Below are 24803 nucleotides of genomic sequence, written 5' to 3' on the forward strand. Positions count from 1 at the left end.
TTTTTTGATTCAGATACATCAGATGATTGCATTGCATCGTTGTTTAGTGGTGTTTTCAGCAGTGAAACAGCAATGGTCTTTTGGAAATCAAATAATGTAATTTTCGGATCTACATTATCTCTATACATCCTCCAAGCATTTGTTTTAGCTATGTCAATAAAATTGAAAAATATTGGACACCACCATTTCTTACTCTTTATGTTAATTCGAAATGATGCGACAAAATTGTCTAAAAGGTCAACTCCACCCATGTATTTGTTGTAGTTTGTTATGAGATTTGGTTGTGCAATTTGAATATATTTTTCTCTGCTTTTGAATAGCTCATAGCTAAATTTATAGGTTCAACTGTTTCAAAACTAGTTGCTACTGTCATAACAGCATTGTCGTTCCACCCATCAATAGTAATTTCATTGTGTTTATCAAAAGCAAATTGGTATGTTCCTCTAACTTCTTTTTTCATCGATTTCACTGGCATTATTGGACAATTTCCTGTTCTATTTTCCTTGTCAGTTCCTGTTGCAAAAAATCTAAGCCTACCAAGTTCTGTAAGTATAAAGAATGTGATGTAAAGAAATTGTCGAAATATACAGTATGATGCGACGGATGCTGAACAACTTTTAAGAGATTAACGATAACATCACCTCCAAGGCCAAGATTATTTGCTTTTCCTAGGGCTTTTCCTGTATATATATCGAATTGATAAAGGTAACCATCAGATGAACATAAGCACCAGGACTTGAATCCAAAGCGCACAGGTTTCCCTTTCATAAACTGTTTGTTTGAATGCTTGCCAAAGTATGGAATGATTTGCTCGTCAATTGAAAGGTGAGATGTAAATATTCCATATTGCTTAATATTAACATTTTAAAGCTTCAAGACAGGACGAATTTTTGCAGGTTTATCAGTTTTGTCCAAATTAGTGTTCTCTGCTAAATTTAAATTTTGTTTTATGTTTGAGTAAACAGATCGCGACATGGCTTTGCGAAATAAAGGAAAATTAATATCCTCTACTACGGACCAATGTAATTTTTCTTGAGGAACTGTCGAGTATCCACTAAATATAAGAAAACCTATAAAACGTTTCATCATTGAAACTGAAACTCTTGGTTCTTGTTTTACTAATTTTGCAGATAGTACCTCCTTTTTTCTCTCTTTCTAATAAATCTATATCAGCGAGTATTCTTAAAAATTCCGGAGGGATATTTTTCCATATATATATATATTTCTCTCTCTCTCTCTCTCCCCTTCCCTTATTTTTATTTATATCTTCAACTGATTTATGAGAAATGATTTCAATCTCAACTGATACATCTGTAGGTATTGAAATATTTTCCCCTACTATGCCGTCATCAATGCACTCTTCATCCGTTACAACATCTGGATCCGGTGGAATTACTAACTTTTAATTTTTCGAAATTGTTGTTTTGGTGGTATTAGGGTAAGGAAACATTCGAGGGAACTTCCCTGGAAATTTTTCAAAATTGAAGTCGTAAAGTCTCCCCTGCTATTTTTTCGAAATTTGGACCTGAAATTTTAGTTTAGAAAATCTTAAATAATTTTTCTGGGAAAGGCAATCCGCTTTCTTGGAAGTATTTCGAAATTTAAGTAAAATGTAAGTGCAATTTAAAGCGATCATCGATATTGTTAAGGAAAGGAAATCGGGAGCTCTCCTTAAAATTTTTTCAACACTAAAGTCTTAACGTGGTTTTAGGTCGTCTTTGTCAATATTAGAGATTAAGGAAGTGGTTCAGGGACTCTGCCTTTTTCTTAACAACTTTCCATCTATTAGCAGGAAGCCTTTTAGACTTCCCTGTTTGCACGAGAGAGGTGGTAAGTTTTTCTGATGACTCATCCCCATGTGATTTTCTTCCGGGGGCTCAAAATATATAGATCCGGGCCTGGTAGGGCTCGGGGTAGTACCCCGGAAGTTTTCCGAAATTAAAGTGTTATAAACGTAACGGTAGGTCACTTTGAGTGATGTTTGGAAAAGAAATAGGGTTCGAGACTCCTCCTTGGATCATTTTAAGAAAATTAAGTTTTAAATACTCAATTGTGGTTCATCTTTAATGGAATTCCGGGATGGGATGTTGTTTGGTAACTTTCCTTCAGATGTTTTTCAAAATTAACGATCTAAAAACATAATTTTGGCTTACCTTTGGTTGCCTAAAAGTAAAGTATTAGGTTTGATGACCCTTCCCTCCCTATCTTATATTTCTTTAAATTTTAAAATGCTGTGGTAAAGCCTCACCATGTTTTTATCTTTTTGGATATTTTCTTTGTTAACTAAACATTGGACTGTTTATTATTAGAAATATTCAATTTCCACGATAGTAACTCAACTTAATTCAAATCGAAATTCTGAGAACTAAGTAAATGTGTTTCTTCACTATTTGAATCGAGGTGATAACTTGTAGTATTGGTCTCTTTTTCCATTTTATTTAATTTTAAACATCGTCCACATGAATTTCACAATAAAGTTTTGTTCTATTACCGGTTTTTTACATTCAAACATTTAGAGAATTCATTATTAGTGCCAGTTGTCATATCGTTAAGAAATCAGTTCTTTTCAATCAAGGAATACCGTAAGGGATATTGCAGTTTGCATACTTTTTTTAATATTCTTGGGAGCTTCTTTGCTAAGGTATAAAGGTATATGGTTAAATTTGGCATTTAAATCATAAAAAGTAAAAACATTTTTGCTGCAGTTCGTAGAAACCTTCTTTTAGGTTTTTACTGCAGGAAAGTCCGTTACGAGTAGCGCTAGAGTTTATTCAAATAAAACAAAAAAAACTATCTCTGAATGTCATTTTTTTTTTCAATTTGAAGTGCATAGGATTTATTAATTGTATGGTTTCATGTTTCCCGTGTCCACTTTTACATAACAAAACAATCACCTCACCAGATAAATGTTAAACGCCTTGCAAAAGGCATAAAAAATTACGTACTTGGTTTAACGTTACGTATCCTTTATTTTTTGCAAAACTTAAAGTTGTAAAGGTATTTTAAATCGACCTACCTTCTGTGTAGCATGCCAAAGCTGCCTTTGTAATTCCTTTTTCACCGCTCCTCTGCAGCAGTTAATAACCATCCAATGAAAAACTTATCACAGCTTTAAACTACTTCCTTTAAGAAACTAGCATTGTCGAAGCACTATATTTACACAACATACATATATTTAAATAAAATATTATATTTTACGATCATGATGAACTATTTCTTTTGAAGTGAAGCAACATTAATTATTCTGTAAGTCAACATCGTTTTCGTAGAAAATGTTTCGTTGCAAAATGTTAAGTGGCAGAAGTATTGTCTTCTTCTTCTAGGAACTCATTGCTTAGGTTTATTTGATGAGGATTATTTATTTTTTTTTCGCCCAACTTACTTGTGATACATATTTACTCCATATAGTACATCCGGAGGGTCGTAGTCGAACCCACCGCCTCAAATGCAGCAATCGTGTAGACCAATCGGCCGCTGAAGCCCCTTCGAACTATTTTTATTAGAAAAACAACGGTACGATTTTTCTTTGGAAACAGAAAAGTCAAAATAACCCATAATTGTCAAATTCCTTTTTGCAGATTCTGCACATTAAAAAGTAATGGCTGAAATACACCAGTATATTTTTTAGAGTTTTAAAGATATAATTATTCAGTGTACAACAGGTACTAATCTGGGGGAAAATCATGCATTTATACGTACGATGCTCTTGTACGTGCTCAAATTCTAAACTGCGCTTTTATAATGTCTGTAACATATTTTGCGCTAGTTTAAAATTTTATATTACGCTTTTAATGAACAGGTTTAGTGTTACATGCCATTCTGAAAGTTAGTGATTTAACTTTAAATCACGTCAAGCACAAACCTTACTTCTGACGTCATCTCCTCACCGGCGGAACAATAACGCATCTGTGGAAACTGTTTGTGAATTTTGTGCGATCGCAAAGAATTTGTTTAAGGTTTCGAATACCAATGTGCAATATCTATCACAATTCTGTGTTGGAAAGGATTTAAACAGTGAGGGACGTTTTTGAAACTGTGCATTCACTTTTCCTTTTTTCTAAAGTAATCAGTGTAAAATCGTGTACTATACTGTTGGAATCTTGCTGTTCAATTCTGACGTAAGTTATTATCATTTGATTTATGTTTCCTTCATCTTATCTCATTCATTAATATCATTTAAATTATTAATAATAATGCAGTAAAAGTTGATGCTGTGCATGTTGAAAAATGTCTTTTTGTAAGCGATTCAACTTCTTAGCGTATTACCCCGCATTATCCGGAATGCCGAAAAAAAAAAGTTGACCATCATGCCGGGTAATTCGAGGTTTATTTTTCAACAAAAGAAAAGGAAATTTCCCCATTCAGTTCCAATCAGAAAGCAAATCACTGTAAGGAAAAAAATAAATAAACCCCAAAAGTCTTTCCAAAAAGAAAAAGTGTACTGCATATAATATATGCTTGTTATTTATGGTAGGTCTTCATTAATGGATTTAATTATACGCCAATAAAGTAATCAATTTAGAAGTAATCATCGTTACTGCGATTTGTTCATTTTTTTTTAAATAAATTATTTTAGGTTCCTTTTAGAGAAGTAAGTTTAATTTTTACTTATTTAACCGCATTAAACAATATTTTTCAATGTCATTTGTCATTATATGACAAATGATATTTATAGTAAATATTTTTACAAAATTAAACCTTTTATAAATTCTAATAAGATATGTTTAGAACTTATATTAATTTTTAAGCTAAACATATATTTTTTTAAGTATTGTTTTTTCTAACCTCGATTTTTCCGGCGTGCCGGAAAGGACCAGGTAAGTGTTTTTGAATATCTGGTAACCCCCGAATTTTGCGGCATGCCGGATAATGGGGGTAATACGGTACTTTGGTACTATACAAATGAACAGTACGCTCTAATTGAATTTTAGCAACTCATTTTATTAAACAGCTGCATTGTTATTATTTAGCATATGTATACGTGCAGTATTATTTTATGCAGCATTACCTAATTGAATAAAACCTTTTTCATTGCATAAAAATTTCAATAATGGTAATAATTCTGAGGAATTTTAAAGTCTAAAGCAATTTTATATTGTAGTGTGACTAGTTACAAAAACTTCTTTACAATTTTACTTACATTTATACATCCTATGAGCAACCCGGTACACTCTTACAAAATAGCAGTTTTAACTACAAGCATATTGTCAAAAAGGGGAAATAGGCATCAAAACGCCTAACATATTGAACAATGAGCCGTGATTATGTTCTAGCAATATGTACATACTTTGCAAACGAATATGCAATTTGATTGGTACATTCACATTTAATAATTGAATCCGGGAAACGAAAATTAAACTAAGAAAAGCAATTATGCAAAAACATTTTATACTACAACATGTAACCCAGTATTCTATTTTTTTTAATTCTGTCAGCAGTCTATTAACGTTTTTTCGTAACTTTGAATACCAATACTAAACATTACACTGCTCATAATAGCATATTTATATGATGCAATCGTAGTAAATTCGCTTAACACGGTTCAACAAATCAAAATTACTCAGATTTCAATAAATAAATAGATAAAAATGCAGCTTATTTCTAAAAAACACATTTTATTATTTATGTGAATAATTCAAGTGATCACTGTAAAAAACCACATCAAAACCACGTACCAATATGACGAAACATCACCACTTAGGCTTGAATCCATTGTAGTTGTAGTTGATTACCAACATGACCGGTTTTTGTATCAGACGATTCTAACATCAAACACTTGATACAATGTCTGCAAAATTCATCATAATAACCTATACAATAATTTTGAAAGAGGCTATGCTGTGTTTCGATATGCTAAGAATGTATTGTTTTTTTTTTTTTTTTCAAACTAGCGAAGAATAAATGTATGCAGTAACTACTCATGTCAATTACTACTTTGTTTAAAATTCGAAATCTTTGCATACATTATTTGCGCCAAGTGTATCAAAAAATAACTTGTCTTAATAACAATTTTAAACCATCCAAGAACGAAAAGCGTTCGTTTTGAATCCTAATATAGAATCCACTATATTTTGAATGCCTAATATCGAACTAACAACAAAAATGTTCCTTAAGTATATGTAAATTTAAAAAACAAATGTAACATAAAAGTCATGTCCTTTCTTGAAACTATGAGTTTTATTTATTGATGTCCTTTTTTAGATATTTTTCATACAATTTCAAGTATACAATTTACATTATGCTTTTTTTCTGTAAAACTGTGCACAGTTCTTTTATTTAGTAAATAAAGTTTTTTGGATTAAAAAAATGACCATGCATCGTTCTGTAAAAAAATGTAAAATTAACTCCTAACTGGTGAAGGCAATGTTTACTTTTTGTAACGTAAGTAATGACGTGGGCTTCATGTAGCATTATACTTTGATGCACTCCACAAAATTTTGTGCGAAAAATTTCATTAATTTTGCTTAATTTATTGAAATCAATGCAGTTGATATAGTGCTGTAAGTGAGATATATATCCATATAAGTTCTATAGGTAAAAATTACTTACACTTGAATAGACAAGTTCAATTCTGATGAGTGGAAGGGTAATAAACACCACCTCAACATTTTAGGATTAATTAAACTCCCGTTTAAGACTAAAAGGTGTTTTCTAAGGTAACATATTAAAAATTAAACTAATTTGTTCTCAGTTGATTTTAATAATTTTTCACTAATACTAAGTACGCAAATTAGATTATTATTATTTTTTAAATGACATAAGAGCTTCAAAATCAAATATTGTTGCAAATAATATCTACTATAAAAAAGAGACTTCAATCCAGGCCAATTAATTTTTAATTCATTAAATTAACGTTCATAAATTATTAAAAATAACATTGTTGTGCACACTTATTTTGGTGTTTAATATATAATATAATATTTATATAAGGAAAACTGTTTCATTAAAAACGACTTTAGCTAAACAAAGAGTGAAATCGCATACAAAAAAAGAAATTGGTGGCTTGCTTTGTACTCAGGCAAAATAAATGTTTTTTTTTCTTTTTTTTTTTGGTTCCTTATGGAGTTTAGAAATTGTAAATTTTTTGTAAAATGTAAGTACACATGAAGTTATCAAAACTATGTTTGATAAATATGCCAAATGCTTGATTCAGCGGACAATAATGCAGTAACCTAGTGTTTTATACAATAATCTTTTTACAGATATCTAATTACAGCAACTTAGCTCAGTTTCATCATACACCCTCTGAATTTCGTATAAAACTACCCTTTAGCGTTTCGCACAGCGCAAGAGCCATTGACTATGTGTGACAATTAGGACCTCAAAGATGAGTCTCAACATCTGTTTCTGATTCACTCCAAAGCAATAAATTAATTCTCTAAAGTGAGATTCTATGTTAGTTAATTTGATCATCTACATGAATTGCTATACATAAAAGGGATTAACATCATTTGCAGTTAGGGCTTTGAATTATACGCAGACTAATTGGGAACGGAATTAGTCTGTTTTGGGTATGTTTCTGTCTTGTTTAAACTAAGATAATTAGAAAACACACATCGCTTTTCTATCAAATCATTTGCCTGAATTTCCTAATGTTTATTGGATCCGTGCTAATAGACGTTGAGCAGTATCGAACCTTATTCTGGCATATGGTTTCCAAATTTATTCAATATGTTGTATTTTCTTATAATTTTGCTATGAAAATCAAAAAAGGGTTAGATAAGAATGTTTGTTTAAATCGACGTCTTAGTAAAAGTTTAAGTAAAATTAATAACACTTGAAAAATACAATTTCATCTACAAATGAAAGAAACAATTGAATAATACTTGAAACACAAAGGACAGAACTAAATAAACAATGGAAATAAGTTTTAAAAAAAATCAAAAATCTTACATAATTAAAAACTGAGAGTATTTACCTATGTATCTATTTATGCTACTATGTATGTATGTCCAAGTTATTTCTCCCGAACGACCATCGAACCAGGCACCGATGGATTCGTATTCTTCCAGTCTTTATGTTTGGCTATTTAACATAATCCTCCGATAATAATTAGCTGATATATCAATTAAAAACTATTAATTATTACACTTAGATTTCGACATAAAATCCATATTTTTCGAAGGCTTTCCTCTATTCAAATTATTATTCAGTGCTTCAGCTCAACTTTCCGTAACAATGCTTTTATGAAAATTTATAGCGTAATAAAAAGCATTGAGACGTAAGATCTGTTAAAATTTTTTTCTCGAATATGAACAAGTAAAACTCTTGCTTTTCTTTCAAAGGCTTTTCCTGTAATCGGGGGATTTAAAATGGTTACTTTTTGGTTATTTTTCCGCAATATGCCGCAAAATTTTACGGGTTCTTTTTTTTGGTTAAAGCCTGAGAGTTGAACACGCGTCACATGATATAACTTTTATTTTCGAGGTGGACCGTGCAAAGCCGGACGACGCAGCGAGTAAAAGAAAAAAGTTTCGCCACATATCTTTTTATCCTCAATCTCACTAATTTTTCAATAACCCTGAAACAAGTGTTTAAAACCTTTTTGTTAATTTGCACAAAACTTTGTTTTAATATTCTTTTAAAAATCATGAGTTTAAAACTGTGTTTTGAGTTTGTAATAAACTTAAAAATTTCTTGTGTGGTTATATAGTAATACAAAAAAAATATATTTAAAGATTTATTTACTGTATTTTGAAAAACTGTTCTTATCCATTCATAATTGCTGTGCAATGATTGGGACTTAGTTATCAGGAAGAATCGATTACTATTTTTTAAGAACAAGATTCTTTAAAATTTTGATTTTTTGAATTTATAAAACTGATTTTTTTATAATTATTAATTAGATTCAAAAGATGTAGTAGACAAAAAAGCAAAAAGAGTAACGAGTTCAGAGTTCAATTTAGTTATAGATTATAAAGATACAAATATGATGTAAATACAAAAACTTATTCTTCGAAAAAAATTGAAAACATATTTTTTTTATTGATATTTATCTTCTAAATTCTGAGTTCCGGAGGAAAAACGTTGCTTTTGTTTTGTAAAATGTTTGCGCAAACAGAAATAAAGCAAATTGAAATATTTACATACACATTGAGTGTACATCTAATTCGCAAGTTCTTTTTTGTTTGTTTAACAAATGACAATATTTGCGTTGCGAGTATCTAAATCATTTTTCGTGTGTGTAACAAGATTTTATTTTCTTATGGGTTTGACCACTTTCTTAATGTCTTTACACATTACCCATGCAAAAAAAGAAATCAGAAAGTAAGGTTTCAATGCAGTAAGAACATTATGCTCGTTTCGGAACTAACATAAGCAAACAAAGAGAAAAAATAAACTCATTGGACAGGATTTAGTTCTAAAATAAATCCGAAATAATATTTTTTATAGCATACGTTTTTAATCAATAAGGTTTAATGAAACATAACTTCACGTTATTTTTTGCGCATTAAGTATTTTGCTTAAAACAGCAAAGCTATTACATGGTTTTTGGGCATTAAAATTAGATATCTTTCTTAAATTACGCTTTAAACCGTTTCAGTTTCTATACTAAGGTTTTATTTTGTCTACATCTTAACGAGTAATCTAATATCCACACATTTACAGTATTCAGGACGTCATAAAACAAGCATGTGCATACATAGAAAGATTTATTTATGAACTCAAGTATGCATTTAATGCTGCAACTAGCAAAATACATGTTTTGAAAAGTGTGAGCTGACTAAACTATGGTTTAAAAAAGCATGATTTATTTTTTTAATAATTTTTTAACGTATTTGAAAGGATTCACACTGAAAATTACTCTTAATTAGCTGAATTACACAAGGTCGAAAAATGCATGATATTTTGAAATTACCCTTTTATTTTGTTTTCAAGTTTCGTAAGTTAGAATAAGGTTTTATGTATTTCTTATTTTATGTTGCTGCTTTTCGATGCGTTATTTTCCTTTAAAGCGCAGTAGAGCACAGTTGAACAATCCAACTGTTATGATATTCAATATATACACAATTTTGTTCCTTCTAAGCTATTATTTCAACTAAAAGTAATTAATAACAGAATGTTTGAATGAAATCGTTTTTTGTTATTATCTGATTCTTCTGTAGAATATTTCTACAAAATATTTTATTATTGCGATCGTAGAGAAAATATTAGAATAATTTCTTCCAGTTTTTATCCTCGTGTGCACAATCAAATACAAACTTTAAAACGTGGAGTTTTAATCAAGGTTGTGGAGTCGGAGTCGAAAAATATGATTTGGATTGATTTTCGGGTATAGGAGTCGGAGTCGAAGGTTTAAAATTTCAAGAGTCGGAGTCGGTCATTTTCCGTCAAAGTCCACAACTCTGACAGTGCTCACGGAGCCGGGTAAAGGAGTCAGAGTAGAAGGCTTTAAAATTCCCAGAGCAGGAGACTGTCATTTTTACTTTAAACCGCTGCCTTAGTTTTAATGTGACTGCTTCTTCAAAGATATACAAACAGCCTGTTAGACAAAGATCACCATCTCTCTTAAAACTAATAACACGCGCCAAGGAAATTGTCACTGTTTACTTTATCTTCATTTCACTCTGTTTTGAAACATTAATCAGCATCATTAAAATTATCTAACTCTTGGTAAGCTCAAAGATGCTTTGCTAATGCTTACTAGGATTTAAAAGACAGCTGTGTCGAAAAATAAAGTGCTTAACAACTTTATCGCTGTATCCTTCTTAGCGCTTATTGGTCTCCGCGGAATCGTAGTTCTATCACCAACTAGTTTCCCACTAATTTGAAGGTGATATATCTCTGAGGATTACAAGGACAGATTGCTTCGAGCTCTGAAACGTGAATAAGGCAATGCATGTTTGCGAATTCATTTCGTTGCAGTAATGCTGAATTAATTCTACAATTTGTGTTTTTGAGTAAAAAATACTGGAATATTAAATTCTTTACTCTACGGAATAATAATTTAGATCTGTTGACGTGGTTAATGAAAACGTAGAAAAAAAAGTTAATTGGATGAAATCAAAATGTTTTGTAGTTTGAATTTAAAAATAATAACGTTGCACTTTTAACTAATTCTACAATTCATCATTTCATTGGAACTAGCGTCTCTACAGTTTACGAAATTAAACGTGTAAATGTAGTATATATTTCAACAGTAACCGTAACAGATGTCTGTAACCAAAGTTATGAATTTGCAAATAACCACTCATTCGTTATTTTAATTTTAAAAAAAAGCGCTACTATATTTTTTTTTAAATCAAAATGCGTTTTATAAACAAATTTAAACGACAAAAACTTCATATTCAAATTTTTCAGAAGCTACAGACATGGATGTTGGAAAATATATTTATGGTTAAAAAATAGAAATAATTATTTGCAAAATGCTCTAAAATTTCTCGACTTGTTATATGTTGTTCCGTCATTTCTTATTTAAATTACTTTTGAATATTTACTGTTATAAAATTAAATCTCAAATATTTAACTGAAAGGTTTTAGTCATGTAAGAAATCAGAACAAATTATGCATTGTACACCTTACATAAAAATTTATAGGTCTGGCTGTGTACATCTTACCTATGAATTTGTATGTCATTTCAGGGAAAATGACATAGTAAAAAATGTCGGGGCAAAGTCAGGGAATTTTCCAAATTTGCCCTAAAAAATTTTGTTTTCGAGTTTTTTTCCAGGAAAATTTGTGCCATGAGATCAAATTTTCTGAAATTTTTATCAATATTTTCTGAAAAAAAAATTTAAAAATTTTGAGGCAAGTCGTTTTTTTGATCGGAAAATCTTTTCAGCGACGTGTGAATCATAGTCGCCATCTTTGGTCATTTACAAGATAGAAGTAGACTCGATGCTAAAATGCCTAAGTTTCCTAAAACAAAACATAACTGAATGTTTTCTTAAACTGCAAACGAATGAAAATGACACAAAATGTGTTGCATTTTTTTTAATAATTATTTTAAATAATTTTCTTGAGACATTTCCAAAAATGGAATTAGATGTTTATTATAATGTAAATTATTGAAAATAACGTAAAACGTGGTTCTTTTTCGATTTTTTTTTTCATTATTTTTTTTTTTTTAAATGCAAAAGTTTATCTTCAGAATATCATTTTATTCTAATTGAAGCTTATGTATTAAAATCTGATTATTTCGTCTTTATTTCAGTTTTTTAAAGGATTATTAATAATTTATTGCTAATTTTATGCTACAAAATCAAAAATCTACTTTTTATCTTAAATTTTTTATTTAGTCGCCATATTTGGTCGTTGCACGATGGAAGAACACTTTCCAAAAACAGAATTGGATAATTATCAAAATATTAACTATTGAAAAAAATGATAAAATGTGCAATAATTTATGAATTTTCAAAATTTAATTATTTGCTAAAAAGGAATTTTTTTAATTTTATTGTAATCATCCTTTAATATGCGAAAGAAAGAAAACTGATGATTATTGGCATTGGCCTATAATCAACACATGTTTATTTTTGTTATTATGCATGTAAAGTATGCCCATCAGTGCAACAAGTTAATCATATTTATACTGAAAAATAGCTTTGTATTTTGCTTTATGTTTTGTCTTATCCTCTTGAGACCTGTACTTAAAATAATACAATTATTTCCCAATTTTTAATTTTACCTTGCATAAATGGCATCAAAAGAAATAAATATGAACAAAAAAATTCAATTCAAAAATTTTAATTACCATAATTAAGTGGTACCCAATTGGGTACCTCAGGTTTATATACATATAAAAAATGCCTATTTCACATGAAATTCCATGAAGCAGTTCCGGTTCTGCAAGCATAAAAACAAATCGCATTTAATGCACCTTACTCTTGATTTACCTTTACAGCCTGGGTTTCGGCATTTCATCTGATTTTGCAGTTTAACATGCTCTGGAAAGTGCCCTACTTTGTCATATCTTACATCAGTTCCAGGAAGAGGAACCACTTTTTGCGCAATTTTTCTGTCTGAATTGCATTCTTCCTTTGAAATTTCTTTGTTAACTAAACTTTCTGCGATTGCAAGTTTAAACTGTAGCAATTGCAAATAGTCTTTTCTTCTTACCTGGCTTTGTTTGCAGTGACGGGTATACAGGATCCATGAGTTACATGTCGCCATGTCCAGAAAATGGGCAAAAACACGCATTGTCCATTTCTTGGTTCGCGTTGAAATTCGATAGTAAGCGATATATCTGTCCATCAGATCTACTCCGCCCATATACGTGTTATAAGCTTTTACAACAGCAGGTTGCTGGACATCTATTTTTTTATTTTCTTCTTTGCACCATCTCTTACAAGTCCCTTCCGGACTGATACCAAATGCATTTGACAACATCAGTGCTGATTTATTGTCCTTCCATTTTACCAGACAGGCCTTCCCATCTGCACGAGTTCGGAAAGTAGACGACCCTCTTTCCATGTCTCGATCTTGTGGAAAATTATCTGCAGCACCATCGGTTCGATTTCGCATTATTGTACCTGTCAAAGATATATTTCTAATACGAAGATAATCCAGAATTGGTATACCAGTGAAATATCTGTCAGTAAATAGATGGGTAACTGATGTTGTTGGCACAGTAGCAACTAAATGTTTTACAACGGCTCCTCCTAAACCATAGGATATCTTATCATTTGTTGATACTGTATCAGCGCCGGTATAGATTAGAAAATCTAAAACTAACCCATCCTGTGCAGCGTTGATAAAATTTTTCAATCCTACAGGATTAGGTTTTGAAGGAACATATTGTCGCATTGCACAACGGCCCGAAAAGGGGATCATCTGCTCATCAATGGACAAGCATTTTGTGCGAGGTAATGTTAAACAGCAATCCCGGAAACAATTGATAATAGGTCTAACTAGGTGTAATTTATCTTTTTTTTGTTCATCATTAATAAAAGATTTGTCAACAAAATGCAACGTATTCCGCAACTCAAAAAATCTGTCTCTGGTCATATTTTTCGTGATCATGGGCATATCACAGCATTTTGACCAGTACAAACGTACTTGTGGGAGTTGCATGATTCCCATAATGATATGCATGCCAGAAAATATTTTAATTCCTGTTGCATCTGTTTTCTTGAAACGATCACCTTTTTTGAGATATGCATAAATATTGGTTTGTTTTGCACACTCATCCCAAAAACTTTCAGGAAAATACTTATAAAAATATTCAGTAGGATTTAAAGGTTCTCCTTGATGTGAATCATCTGTTGGTGCCTTGGGAATGTCATCCAAGTTCTCACTAGAAAATCTGTCGAGAGAAAATATAGAAATTAATGTTATGTAAACGATCTGGAATCAATTACAAAAAACAGTTCGATTTAAAATTTACGCGGTAGCAATGAAACTGTTTTAACAGGTATTCCTAGTATGATAATGCCATTATTTAGTACTGGAGTGAGTAAACATGGTGTTTTGATTTTCTTTTCTTTCCTTTCAGATTTTAAAATTACTATGTTTTATTTTTAGGCATTAAATGTCACTTAGATTAAAATTAAATAAATATGCACCAACTTACGCAGATTTGTTCCAAACTGATTTGTTCCTCTTTCTTTTTATTCCTTTTCTATTTGGGGAATCCGGTATTATCTCTACAGGAGTAATAACTTCTTCAGGAGCAGAATCTTCACTTTCAGGCTTCAGCAGAATCTTCTCAAGGAAATCAGGATCATCAATGTCTGACAAATCTCCATCACTTTCTGCAAGAAGAGCTTGAATTTCCTCTTCATTCAAATAACGAACTAATCAATGAAATAAACAAATTTTGTAACATTTGAAACCCGAGGTCCCCAATTGGGTACCTTCTATTTCAAGCATCATTAACAGAGCAATAAAGTGTAACTAATCTACATCAAAGCATGTTTATATAACTACCATGCTATAAACTAGATATAAACATCAAGTAAAATGTTGAAGAAAATTTTTAAATAGAAAAAAAAAATTCTTTTCTTACCTCTAGTTCGTTTCTCCGCCATTTTCTAATTTCCCGCCACTTTAGATGAAGAACCTGACTTCCTGCATGGAACTAGTGGCACCATCTATTGAGAATCGCTAAAAATAGACTTTACCCAATTGGGTTCCGTCGGATCCGGAGCTGATACATGTGATTAATGTTTCTGGGGGCGTTTTAGAAAAGGTACCCAATTGGGTACCGTAGGATGCAAGAGGTTATATTCTAATAAGAAAATAAGAAGAAGTAATGTAAACCAAAAGCAGATGCTAAAAGATTCATGCGCGATTACAACAAAATGCTAATATTATGCATGGTACACGGCATTGAAGAAACACTAAGGTAAGGAGAAAGTATTTTGTTTTCAACAACTAGCAAACCAATTAAGACGATTTTGAATAAAATGTTAAAAAAAAAAAAAATGAGAGAGAGAAAAAAAGAAAATAAATCAAAGATTTTTTTAAATCTAAAGGGAAAAGTTTCAGTTCTTCCACCTTGTTACTTCAAACAACTTTAATTATTTTGAAAATATTGGTATTTAAACTTAATTATATATATATATATATATATATATATATATATATATATATATATATATATATATATATATATATATATACACACAACAGAACTTGAAACTTGAAACAAAACGAAAGATCAGTAGGAAATAGGCGCAAATTACAGCGCATAGAATTATATTAAATATTTAAGATTTAAAAAGGCGGAAAACTGTAGGTATGTAAACGAAATAGTGATCACAAACAAGCTTAAATTGTAAGCATAAATAAGATGCTTCTTCGTCAGTGGGTGGGAGCAGCATACTCTAAGCAGAGCCACACAGATCTAAGAATGAATATATAGAAGGATTCACAGGTTCAAAGGCAAAAAAAAAAAAAAAAAAAGCGCACAGACTTGAGAAACCGGCTCTCCTTACAGTGGTTAATTTTTGCAAGGAAAAAGTAGGAGCTGTTAGTCCAAAATTTTGCCATTCTCGTATTTTAACCGCAACCATTATCTGTTTAGTTTCAAATCATAGCAATTTATAGTGCATACCTTCAAACAACCGTGCCTTTAATTATTGTTTGATGAGTTGAGCGGGTAGACCTGAACATAAAGTTACGCACCCATTATTTTTTGGTTTAAGGAAAAAAAAATAAATAAAACAATTATTTAAGAGATTGTCCTGTAATGTTCGTCCAAATCGGATTTCATTTGTGCAAATATAGGTAAACTAATAAAAACTAATAAACTAATGCTACAACTACTTTGGTGTTTATCTTGTGCAAAAAACATGGAAAAAAATGATATTATATGCATTTGTTTTAGAAAAAGAAGTACACAGAGAATCTTATAAGTGCTTTGAGTAGAAGTCGTAGCCATTAACTACAAAACTAGTATATTTATGTTCTAAGATAATTGTGCTTAAATACCAACAGTTTTGAAAATGAGCCAGAAACTTCTGCTAAAATTTCCCATCGCAGAACCATTCATCAGTAAAGTTCTTCAGTTTTGTTCCTAATTTATCAACCTTCAAGATGTAACAAGAATCTCGACATATCATCATTAACTCCTAAAAGGCAAACAGAAGTTAATTGAATTAAGATTCCTTACGGACCGATGCTCATTAGTATTGAAACAGTGTAGAACTTGTTAAATACTTTAATTTTCAGCAATACTGACTGGATTCTTTGGAGTGTAACTTTAAGAACCTTAATGAAGCTTATTTAATCTCTTCACAAAAGCGATATATTTTAGTGCGGCTGATTACTGCAGAAATCAGTAGATTATTTAGAGATGTAAGACGGGATAAAATTTGAAAGTCTGTCTTGGATTTGCGAATTAAGTTAAGCTGATTTACTCTTGTTCCCATAAATTTTTCTTTGATGCCTCATTGATGCTTTAAAAATATATATAACGGTGTAAGGTATCAAAAGGTATTTTGTAAATGTATTACAAACAACGTTTTTCACTGAGTTAGCTCTAAGATAAATAAATTCATAAACAGAGCATCATTTAGGAAAAATGGTGGAAATCAATTAAAATTAAGTAGTTATCAAGATGGGACACACGCTCACACACAGACTGACAGACACGCATTTCCTCCATTTAAAAATCCTACTTTTCTATTTTTGTATAGATTCCTCTTATCAAATTTTGCAGCTCCGGAGAAACGTAAAAAAAAAAAAAAATGAAAAATGAAAAATGAAAAAACGTGCACTATTTATCAAACTAAATCAAGTGTTTAAAAATTATCATTGGTGATTGTGTGCATTTCAATGTTGTTATTCGGCAATTAATAATAAGATTAGACTATGGGATTACATATGCTACAGTTTTATTAACATAAATTCTGTCCAGGGTATTAAAGCGATATATGGTAAAAAAAAAATCTTACTGCCAAACGGCACAACCTTGAAGGTCACAGATCTTTATGAAATTCTGGATTTATGTCAATTCGCCTTAGATATATAAACCCAGATACAGTGGCATGATTGCATTGATCCTAATTCGGCCGCAATGAGGGTCCAAAGTAACTAGTTTAACTCCCGAAAATCAATGGTTTTTCCTTCGAAATTAAACTTGCATAGATTTTTCTCGCTATTGCATTGCAGTATCACCCAGCTGAATTTATTCACCATGCAGAAAAAATTCCCTCGAATGTACGTTGTATTACCAAGAGACGCAAAAGATGTCATAAGATCATATAGTGTGCCAAAGCTTTTAATTCCAAAGAAAACGCTATGGCAGTTCTGGAGCCAAGCAAGCAAATCTGGACCCTCCTTCCAGCCGAACTAAAGTCTATGCGCTCAACTATTTTGCCTCTACTCATATGTAGTACGCATTGACCTAAATCCAGAAGTTAAACCGGATTCCTGACCCTCAAGTTTTGCCATCTGAACAAAATTGAGTTCAATAATTGGAATGGTGTTTTAACCGTAATTTGAAACTTTGGCACAGTATTTGTCTTTCCAACATATTCGGCGGTTTGTGCAACGAAGGGGAGGGAAGTTGTGAATGCATTTAGTTGGTGCATACCGCAATGCAATTGCAAGAAAAGAGTAAAAAAATATTTCGAATTAAAAACTATTGCTTTTCTTGACTCAATTGCTAATTTGGACCCCCATTGCAGCCAAACTAGGACCAATGCAGTCGAACTGCTTTACCTGGGTTCATATCTAGTGCAAACTGACGTCAGTTCATGATTTCGTCCAGCTTCTTGACTCTCAAGGTCGTGCCGTTCGGTTGTAAGGCATTTTAGTAAAAAATATTAAGAACATTGTAGTAACAATTCAGGTTTGATTAGATATGAAAACGGTCGGAAAAAAAACGGAAAATTTGAGAAAAAACAGAAAAAAAACGGGAAAAATATTATTAAATTATAAAAAATTACTTTATAAAAAATAAATTAACAAAACACATGAGGAGACCTTTGGCAATCAATAAAAGTTATTGGTTTCAAACTTGCCGCCTTTTGAAGTAATACAGAGGTGCAACAGCATATTGAAATTTTCCTTCAAGGGCCGCAAGTCCTTTAATCAATCCTTTCCCCAATAAAGCATTTGATTTAGAGAGTTCAAACTTATGTGTAGTTTAGGGTTGACATTTGAATCTAAAACAGACAATGCAGAAATAAATTGGATTGAGGTCTAACGAGTAGAGCGGCAACTATAAAGATGATATCATGTAAAAAACAATGCTTTTGGCTGTATGAACTTGTGTGGAATCAAATTAAAATGTCCAGTCTACATTGCTGTGCGGAAGTGCTCTTAGGTCGACAGAAGTACAACAGCTTGTAAAATGTCCTTCTGATACACTTTTTGATTCCTTTTAGTTGCCTCATCCACAAAAAAACAGAGATTTTTTTCACTTGCAAGGTCGATACTAACAGGTGTGTAGCGCGTACACGATCGAACACGGGCGGCTAAGGTAAGGGGCGGCCGTAGGTCACCTACATTTCTATTAATCATGCAAAATCTCTCAAGAATTTCTCACAACAAAACTTTAAATTAATTGAATATACTTATTACGCTGAATTTTAGATCTTATATAAGAATTAAAGTAAGAACTATAAGTATGATCTGGTTGAACGGTAAATCAGTCAAAGGTATCTCTTCCAAGCGTGTACTTGCGGCCCGTCTTAAAAGTTTCTGGCATCTTTGGAGTCATGCGAAGGCCTGAACTTTTTGAAACTTGTAAAACTTCTGTCTGACATGTTTTTCTTTTAATCGCACTTATCGGTCACAAATTCCCTCATCTTACGAACAACTTCTCTCGTGGAAATCCAACGATTTCATTGAACTCACATTTGGATGACCTGATGACTAACTGAAATGTTCACTGTTCATTTTTGTACACTTTCCGGACATCAACTATCATTTCCAAGCCACTTGAAGCAGCATACCGCATCAAATGCTGTTTGCTAAATCCCAACAAGCAAACAAACTGTCTTTCTACTTGGTAAAAAAACTTTAAAATAGCAGTTATTTTGCTTAAAATTGTAAGAAAACCGAAAAACAATACATAAACTAGGAGATATATTGTAACTTATTTCAAATCAAGTGAGAAACAAAAAAAAAATTATTTTGAATTTTTGGCATCTTGAATTCAAATTATGTTTTTCGCAATCACGAGCGTGTGTGCATGAATGCGCATGTGTGTTTCTGTAGGCGCATGTTTGCGGGTGCGTGTGTGTGTATGTATGTATGTATGCATGCATGTGTGTGCGTGTTATGTATGCATGTGTGTGCGTGTTGTGTATGCAGTGCTGTGTGTGTAGGCGTTCGTGTGTGTGTGTGTGTGTGTTTGTGTGTGTATGTAGGCATACGTGTTTGTGTCTGTGTGCAGGCATGAGTGTGTGTTTGTGTCTGTGCGCAGGCATGAGTGTGTGTAGGTGTATGTGTGTATGCGCCTGTGTGTAGGACATGGATGCAACCTGGAGACGGCTTTCGCTATAGGAGCAGCATCGTGAGGAGCCGGTCGAAGGTGATGGTGAGGAGGGTGGCGGTGGGAAAATAAAATGATAGCACGCCAAAAACAGTCAAATGAGAACAATAAGCAATCGTGATTGCTCAATAAATAAGATACTCATTAAAATGAAATTACTTTACTTCCATTCGATGATGAAATCTTTGTCCGAGGTTTTTTTTTTTTTTTTTGCCTCACTATGTATACTGTTGTGCTAAGCACAAAAGTGGAATTTGCGGTTGAGCTCAAGCTGAGATATTGTGTTTTGAAGTTTGGTCCTTCCATACATTTGATTCAGATATCTTTTTTTTTCAGAATTTTTTAACAAAATAGTTCCTGATCAAATGATCCTAAAACATTTTATTTATTAAGTAAAATACGAAATAGAGAAAAACTTGGTTATAATAACTCAGTTTTGTTACCCAGAACTATTAAGAAATCCTATTTTTATTCATAAAAAAATCATTTTTTCCAATTTTCCTCGAAAAAAACCCGTTTTTTTCCACTACTTCAAAATTTCCGGAAATTTTACGTCTCTAGGTTTGATTCACATATTTTACAATTGTTTTGCGCATGAGGACGCGGTCTCAGGGAGTAAATAGTTCTGTTCTAGTCAATATTTTAACACAATACTGTTGACATTATTTACATCACATGTTTTCCATACATACTTTTTGTGCTCGTAAGTAAAAGTACTCGTGCACATTTTGCCTCGTTATGTGGTAAAACGGTGTGAATGGAAAACTCGCAATCTCTACTAATTGCTTCTGTATTCTTTCAAATAGTCTTTTTTACAGAATTCGTCTTACATTTTTTTTTCTTTTTGTAATGCTACGAAACCCTAGAAAGAATCGTGAATTTTCCTTTATTGGATTGAAGAAACGAACAAAGATATGTAAAATGATGGATTAAAAACCATAATAAAGTTATCCTGTTTAATTTTTAGAAAAAAATCGTCTGGAACATGATAGCTCCAAATACATGGGTAGGTTTTAAACTATTTATTTATTTTTTCAACGCCTCAAAGTAAGTCTTTTTTATCTGTAATCATTACTATAAAAGCTCTTAATACCATGGAGGAAAATGATAAATAAATCCAACAAAAAATCGAGTTTATTGTGTTGAGAAAGATATGTGTAAGAAAGGCGAAAGCAATTTTTAGAAGAAAAAAACAAAGATTTCGAAATAAGACCAAGATGATGTAGGGGGGGGGGAGCAGTAGGAAGAAAAACCTATATATCAGAGACAAATATCAAGTATAGATGAAATGGAAAGAGTTCTCAAAAATCTTCAACTTATTTTTCAATTATATATATATTTATAATCATATATATACACTCTAAGAGATTTCATTTCTCTAAACTAGATTTACAAAAGCGGATTGAAATTTGTGGCATAATTTATACGGGAAATTTACGACAAAGCTCATTATATTTAAACAACTTTATATGGTATTTACACCAACTAATATAAGTTGTTTTTTTTTACTCTGGGAAGCAATTTCTACGATACATACTAAGGTTGATTGTCATTTTTATAGGAAACTAAATTTAATTAATTAAATTCAAAGTAAATGAATAAGGCCCCAGGACTTTTGTGACTTCAAAAATGTTGTTTATTATTTTTATCTTTTTATTTGAAATATATATATATATATATATATATATATATATATATATATATATATATATATATATATATATATATATATATATATATATATATATATATATATATTATTAAAACGCAAAATGTCTTGTTCTGAATGTAGAAGCGGGAATTCACGTTGTTGGTGCGCTGGGAAACTTGAGATGTTCTTGAATTTACTTATCTGTTTTTGTGAGTATGCTTTGATGTAGTATTTTGAGTTCAATGAGCAAAGTTTGGAATTAGCTGTGAAGTGTGAAGTGGGTCTTTAAAATTTGAGTGTGTAAATGTTAAAATATAGCGATGATGTTTTGATTCTTTTTGTTTGGGGATAAAATATCGTATTTATTTTGTTAATGGGGGGGGGGGGGGCACTTGATATCTAGGCTCCATTACATTATGGAGGGCTTCATTTGAGATATTTGTACGTCGCCCTTCTTGCTTTCGACCTGGGTTATTTTCATGACATTTAGATTTTAACGGCGTGAAAATTTGTTTTGATTGTCCCATGTACTTATTCTCATTTACCCCACTCTAACTACCACACATTTTTATGTGCCAGAGACGTCCATTCATCTTCACTACTACGGCAACATTGTCGAGATCTCAGTAACCTAATAGCCACGGTTGTCTCTGAAAAGCACCTAAAGATCACTTTTGGAACAGCAGGGAATGCACCCAAAAGCGGAGACAAACGACTATACTTAATGAAGACTAATGGTCATTCTTGTACAGTACAGACAGCCGAACCCGCTTTATAGAATAGGCAGTTTGGAACAAAAAAAGTCTAATAAGCGGGATATTCCATTATCCGGGACAAAAATTACACACATCAACGGTTCAGTGCATTGAAGTTCTATTATATTAAGCGGGATATTCTTTTATCCGATATTCTAATAAGCGTGCTCAATTGTGAAGACACATAGCTTATACACGCTTACCGTTAGGAAAAAACTTATGCTAATTCACTTGAGGCTGTTCAGAACGAAATTATACGGTCGATTATACGTTTGAATATGCCGAAAAAAGTTAAAACGTGTTATTGTTTTTCTGTTCAAATTCATTTCACTTTTTTTTTAATGTTGCCAATAACTAATTATGCTGCCCATTCCTGCGAATTAAACTTTTGTGGTGACTTAATTCAGTTTATGAATACAAAATGTGTAAAGAAACATAATTAATGGATAAATACTTGAATACAGTATTGTGTATACCCATGAAATCTGTACTAGTTAACGTGTGTTATTTTGGTTTTCATACTAAAAATGCAAAAGAAAATTAGATATAAAGTAGTTTGAAGTTAACGCAGTCCCTGAATTAAAATGAAAAAAAAAATCCTCATTTTATATATAGCTTTGTTTTCTTAAGGTATTACTTCTTTTAACTAAAGTGAAGCAAACTGTGTTTTTGATGCAAAAGAAATACATTTTAAAAGTATTTGCGCTCATCATGAACTAAAAAAAAATCCCGTAAAAAAAGAAAAAAAGAACGCAATAAAACTTAAAACAACCTTTTTAGTCCCTTTTAGATAGTGAAGGAAGTATTGTGTTCGTAAAAAACAAATCCCTCAAATATTGGCTTAAATTTCTATTTTACCCATCCCCGAATGAATGTTGAGTTTTTTCGACTTGACCGCACGTATATAGTGTCGCCTCAGAGCAACAGTAAAACATCTAATCTCAGTAATAACACTAAAATATCCTACTGTTGCTCTGATGCGACGATATGTCTAAGAGCATATGGATACCCGAAATATTCATTTTGACATTCCCCGAGTTAATTGTCACGAGTTCTCTCGTGAATTACTATTAATATTGCAGTTGTAAGGCAACGAATTTTTGTAACAATGGATTTTGTATTTAATCCTTTAATGGGAAAATTAGGCATGAAATTCACTGTTTTTCATCATAACTTTTTGAAATTAAGTTTTTTAGAAATAAGTTATGGTGCTTCCTGATAATGTAGCTATAGTGCCTAGAAAGAGTAGTTTGCCAACCGCGGATTTTTCCCCCGCGATTCTGGAAGACAAAACTTTCGGCAATGCGCAAGAGGGCAGTGCGGTTAGGGAGCACGCTACTTTTGACAGAATTTATGTTAATTAAAGCAACATTTAGTTATAATTCGGTTATGCGTTAATGTTGTTTTTCCGCATTTCGTAAAAAATATGAAAGAGTTTTAAAATGTTTTAATGTACACATCAAAGTCGAATATTTAGAGAAAAAAAGAGTACATCTTGTTTTATACCAGCGTGCTAAAGTGGTACAGATCAGGCAAAGAAAACGCTTTTCAAAGTTCCCGAAAATTAGGAGAAACTTAAGCAGTGTCCTAGCATAGGTGGTACCCGAGGCGGCAATTTGGAGTGACCCCCTCCCCTCCCCGTCGAGCGGGAGAAAAAAGGTTTTAGTATTCTTTGTAAGTATGAAATTCATACAATTTTCAGTCCAAATACTGACAATATGAACCTAATCCTGAGCATGAACCTAATCCTGAGCATAGTATTCACGTGGGATGGAAAAGGGGATCAAGGGGGGCTTCCCTCCGAAGACATTTTAAATTTGTAGTCTTAAGAATACATTTTAACTGCATCAAAAACTTGCAATTCCACTTTTGGTGTCACCCCCAGACGGGTGACACCCGGGGTGGACAGCCCCCGTAGTGACGCAACTAAATTTAAAAATGAAACTCTTTGATTGTCTCTAAAAATTTCAATGCTGTTGTCTACGCCATAACCCTCTTACCCTTCCCCTCCTTGGCACACCTGCGCAGCTTAGGGTAAATTGCTCGAATCGCTGGTTTATCGAGACAACCGATAGCTTTTCTTATTGCAGATCTTAAAAGGCAAATCAAGTTCTGAGTGTCCTCCCCGCCCCCAAGTTTTACTAAGCCTCACCGCACCCCAAAAAAATTCCTCAATGACACTTTAATACTTTTAAACACCTCTAAAAGTTTAAATGGTTTGATCTGCACCCTGACCACGCCCCCTCCCCTTGGCATCCCTGTTTTAGCTTTATCGGTAGTTATTAATATTAATTACTGGAAAATTTACCTTTCGAGACAGCCGATAGATTTTGAAAAATGCAGATGGTTTAGCTATGGGTGCCCTCCCCCCCCCCCAGAGCAAACGCGCAACTCATCCCCCAAATTTTACGAAGCACCCCACTCCTCAGAAATTCTATCCCTCCAAAATGATACTTTTATTTTTTTAAAGCTCCCTTCGTAAAATTTTGAATGGCATAAACAGAGCCAT

At 32.1% G+C, this 24803-nt stretch overlaps 1 protein-coding gene across 1 annotated transcript; it reads right to left on the minus strand.

Moving 5' to 3' along the window:
* Window positions 1-268: 268 nt before the first annotated feature.
* Window positions 269-14969, minus strand: LOC129234380 (piggyBac transposable element-derived protein 2-like). The gene is made up of 4 exons (XM_054868374.1): window positions 14948-14969; window positions 14513-14735; window positions 12837-14245; window positions 269-543 (listed from the first exon to the last, which is right to left on the minus strand). The coding sequence occupies exons 1-4, from the start codon at window positions 14967-14969 to the stop codon at window positions 269-271; spliced, it is 1929 nt and encodes a 642-aa protein (XP_054724349.1).
* Window positions 14970-24803: the final 9834 nt, after the last annotated feature.

Source organism: Uloborus diversus, chromosome 1, assembly GCF_026930045.1.
Source record: "Uloborus diversus isolate 005 chromosome 1, Udiv.v.3.1, whole genome shotgun sequence".
In the NCBI taxonomy this organism is placed as follows: Eukaryota; Metazoa; Arthropoda; class Arachnida; order Araneae; family Uloboridae; genus Uloborus; species Uloborus diversus.

What these genes read in the sequence shown, in the direction of transcription:
- LOC129234380 (XM_054868374.1), bottom strand. Translation starts at nt 14,969, where the DNA reads ATGGCGGAGAAACGAACTAGAG. An exon ending in TCAGTTTGGAACAAATCTGC is followed by an intron (nt 14,246 to 14,512) that starts GTAAGTTGGTGC and finishes TTCTCTCGACAG; the next exon opens with ATTTTCTAGTGAGAACTTGG. An exon ending in CCGAAACCCAGGCTGTAAAG is followed by an intron (nt 544 to 12,836) that starts GTAAATCAAGAG and finishes TTATACTTACAG; the next exon opens with AACTTGGTAGGCTTAGATTT.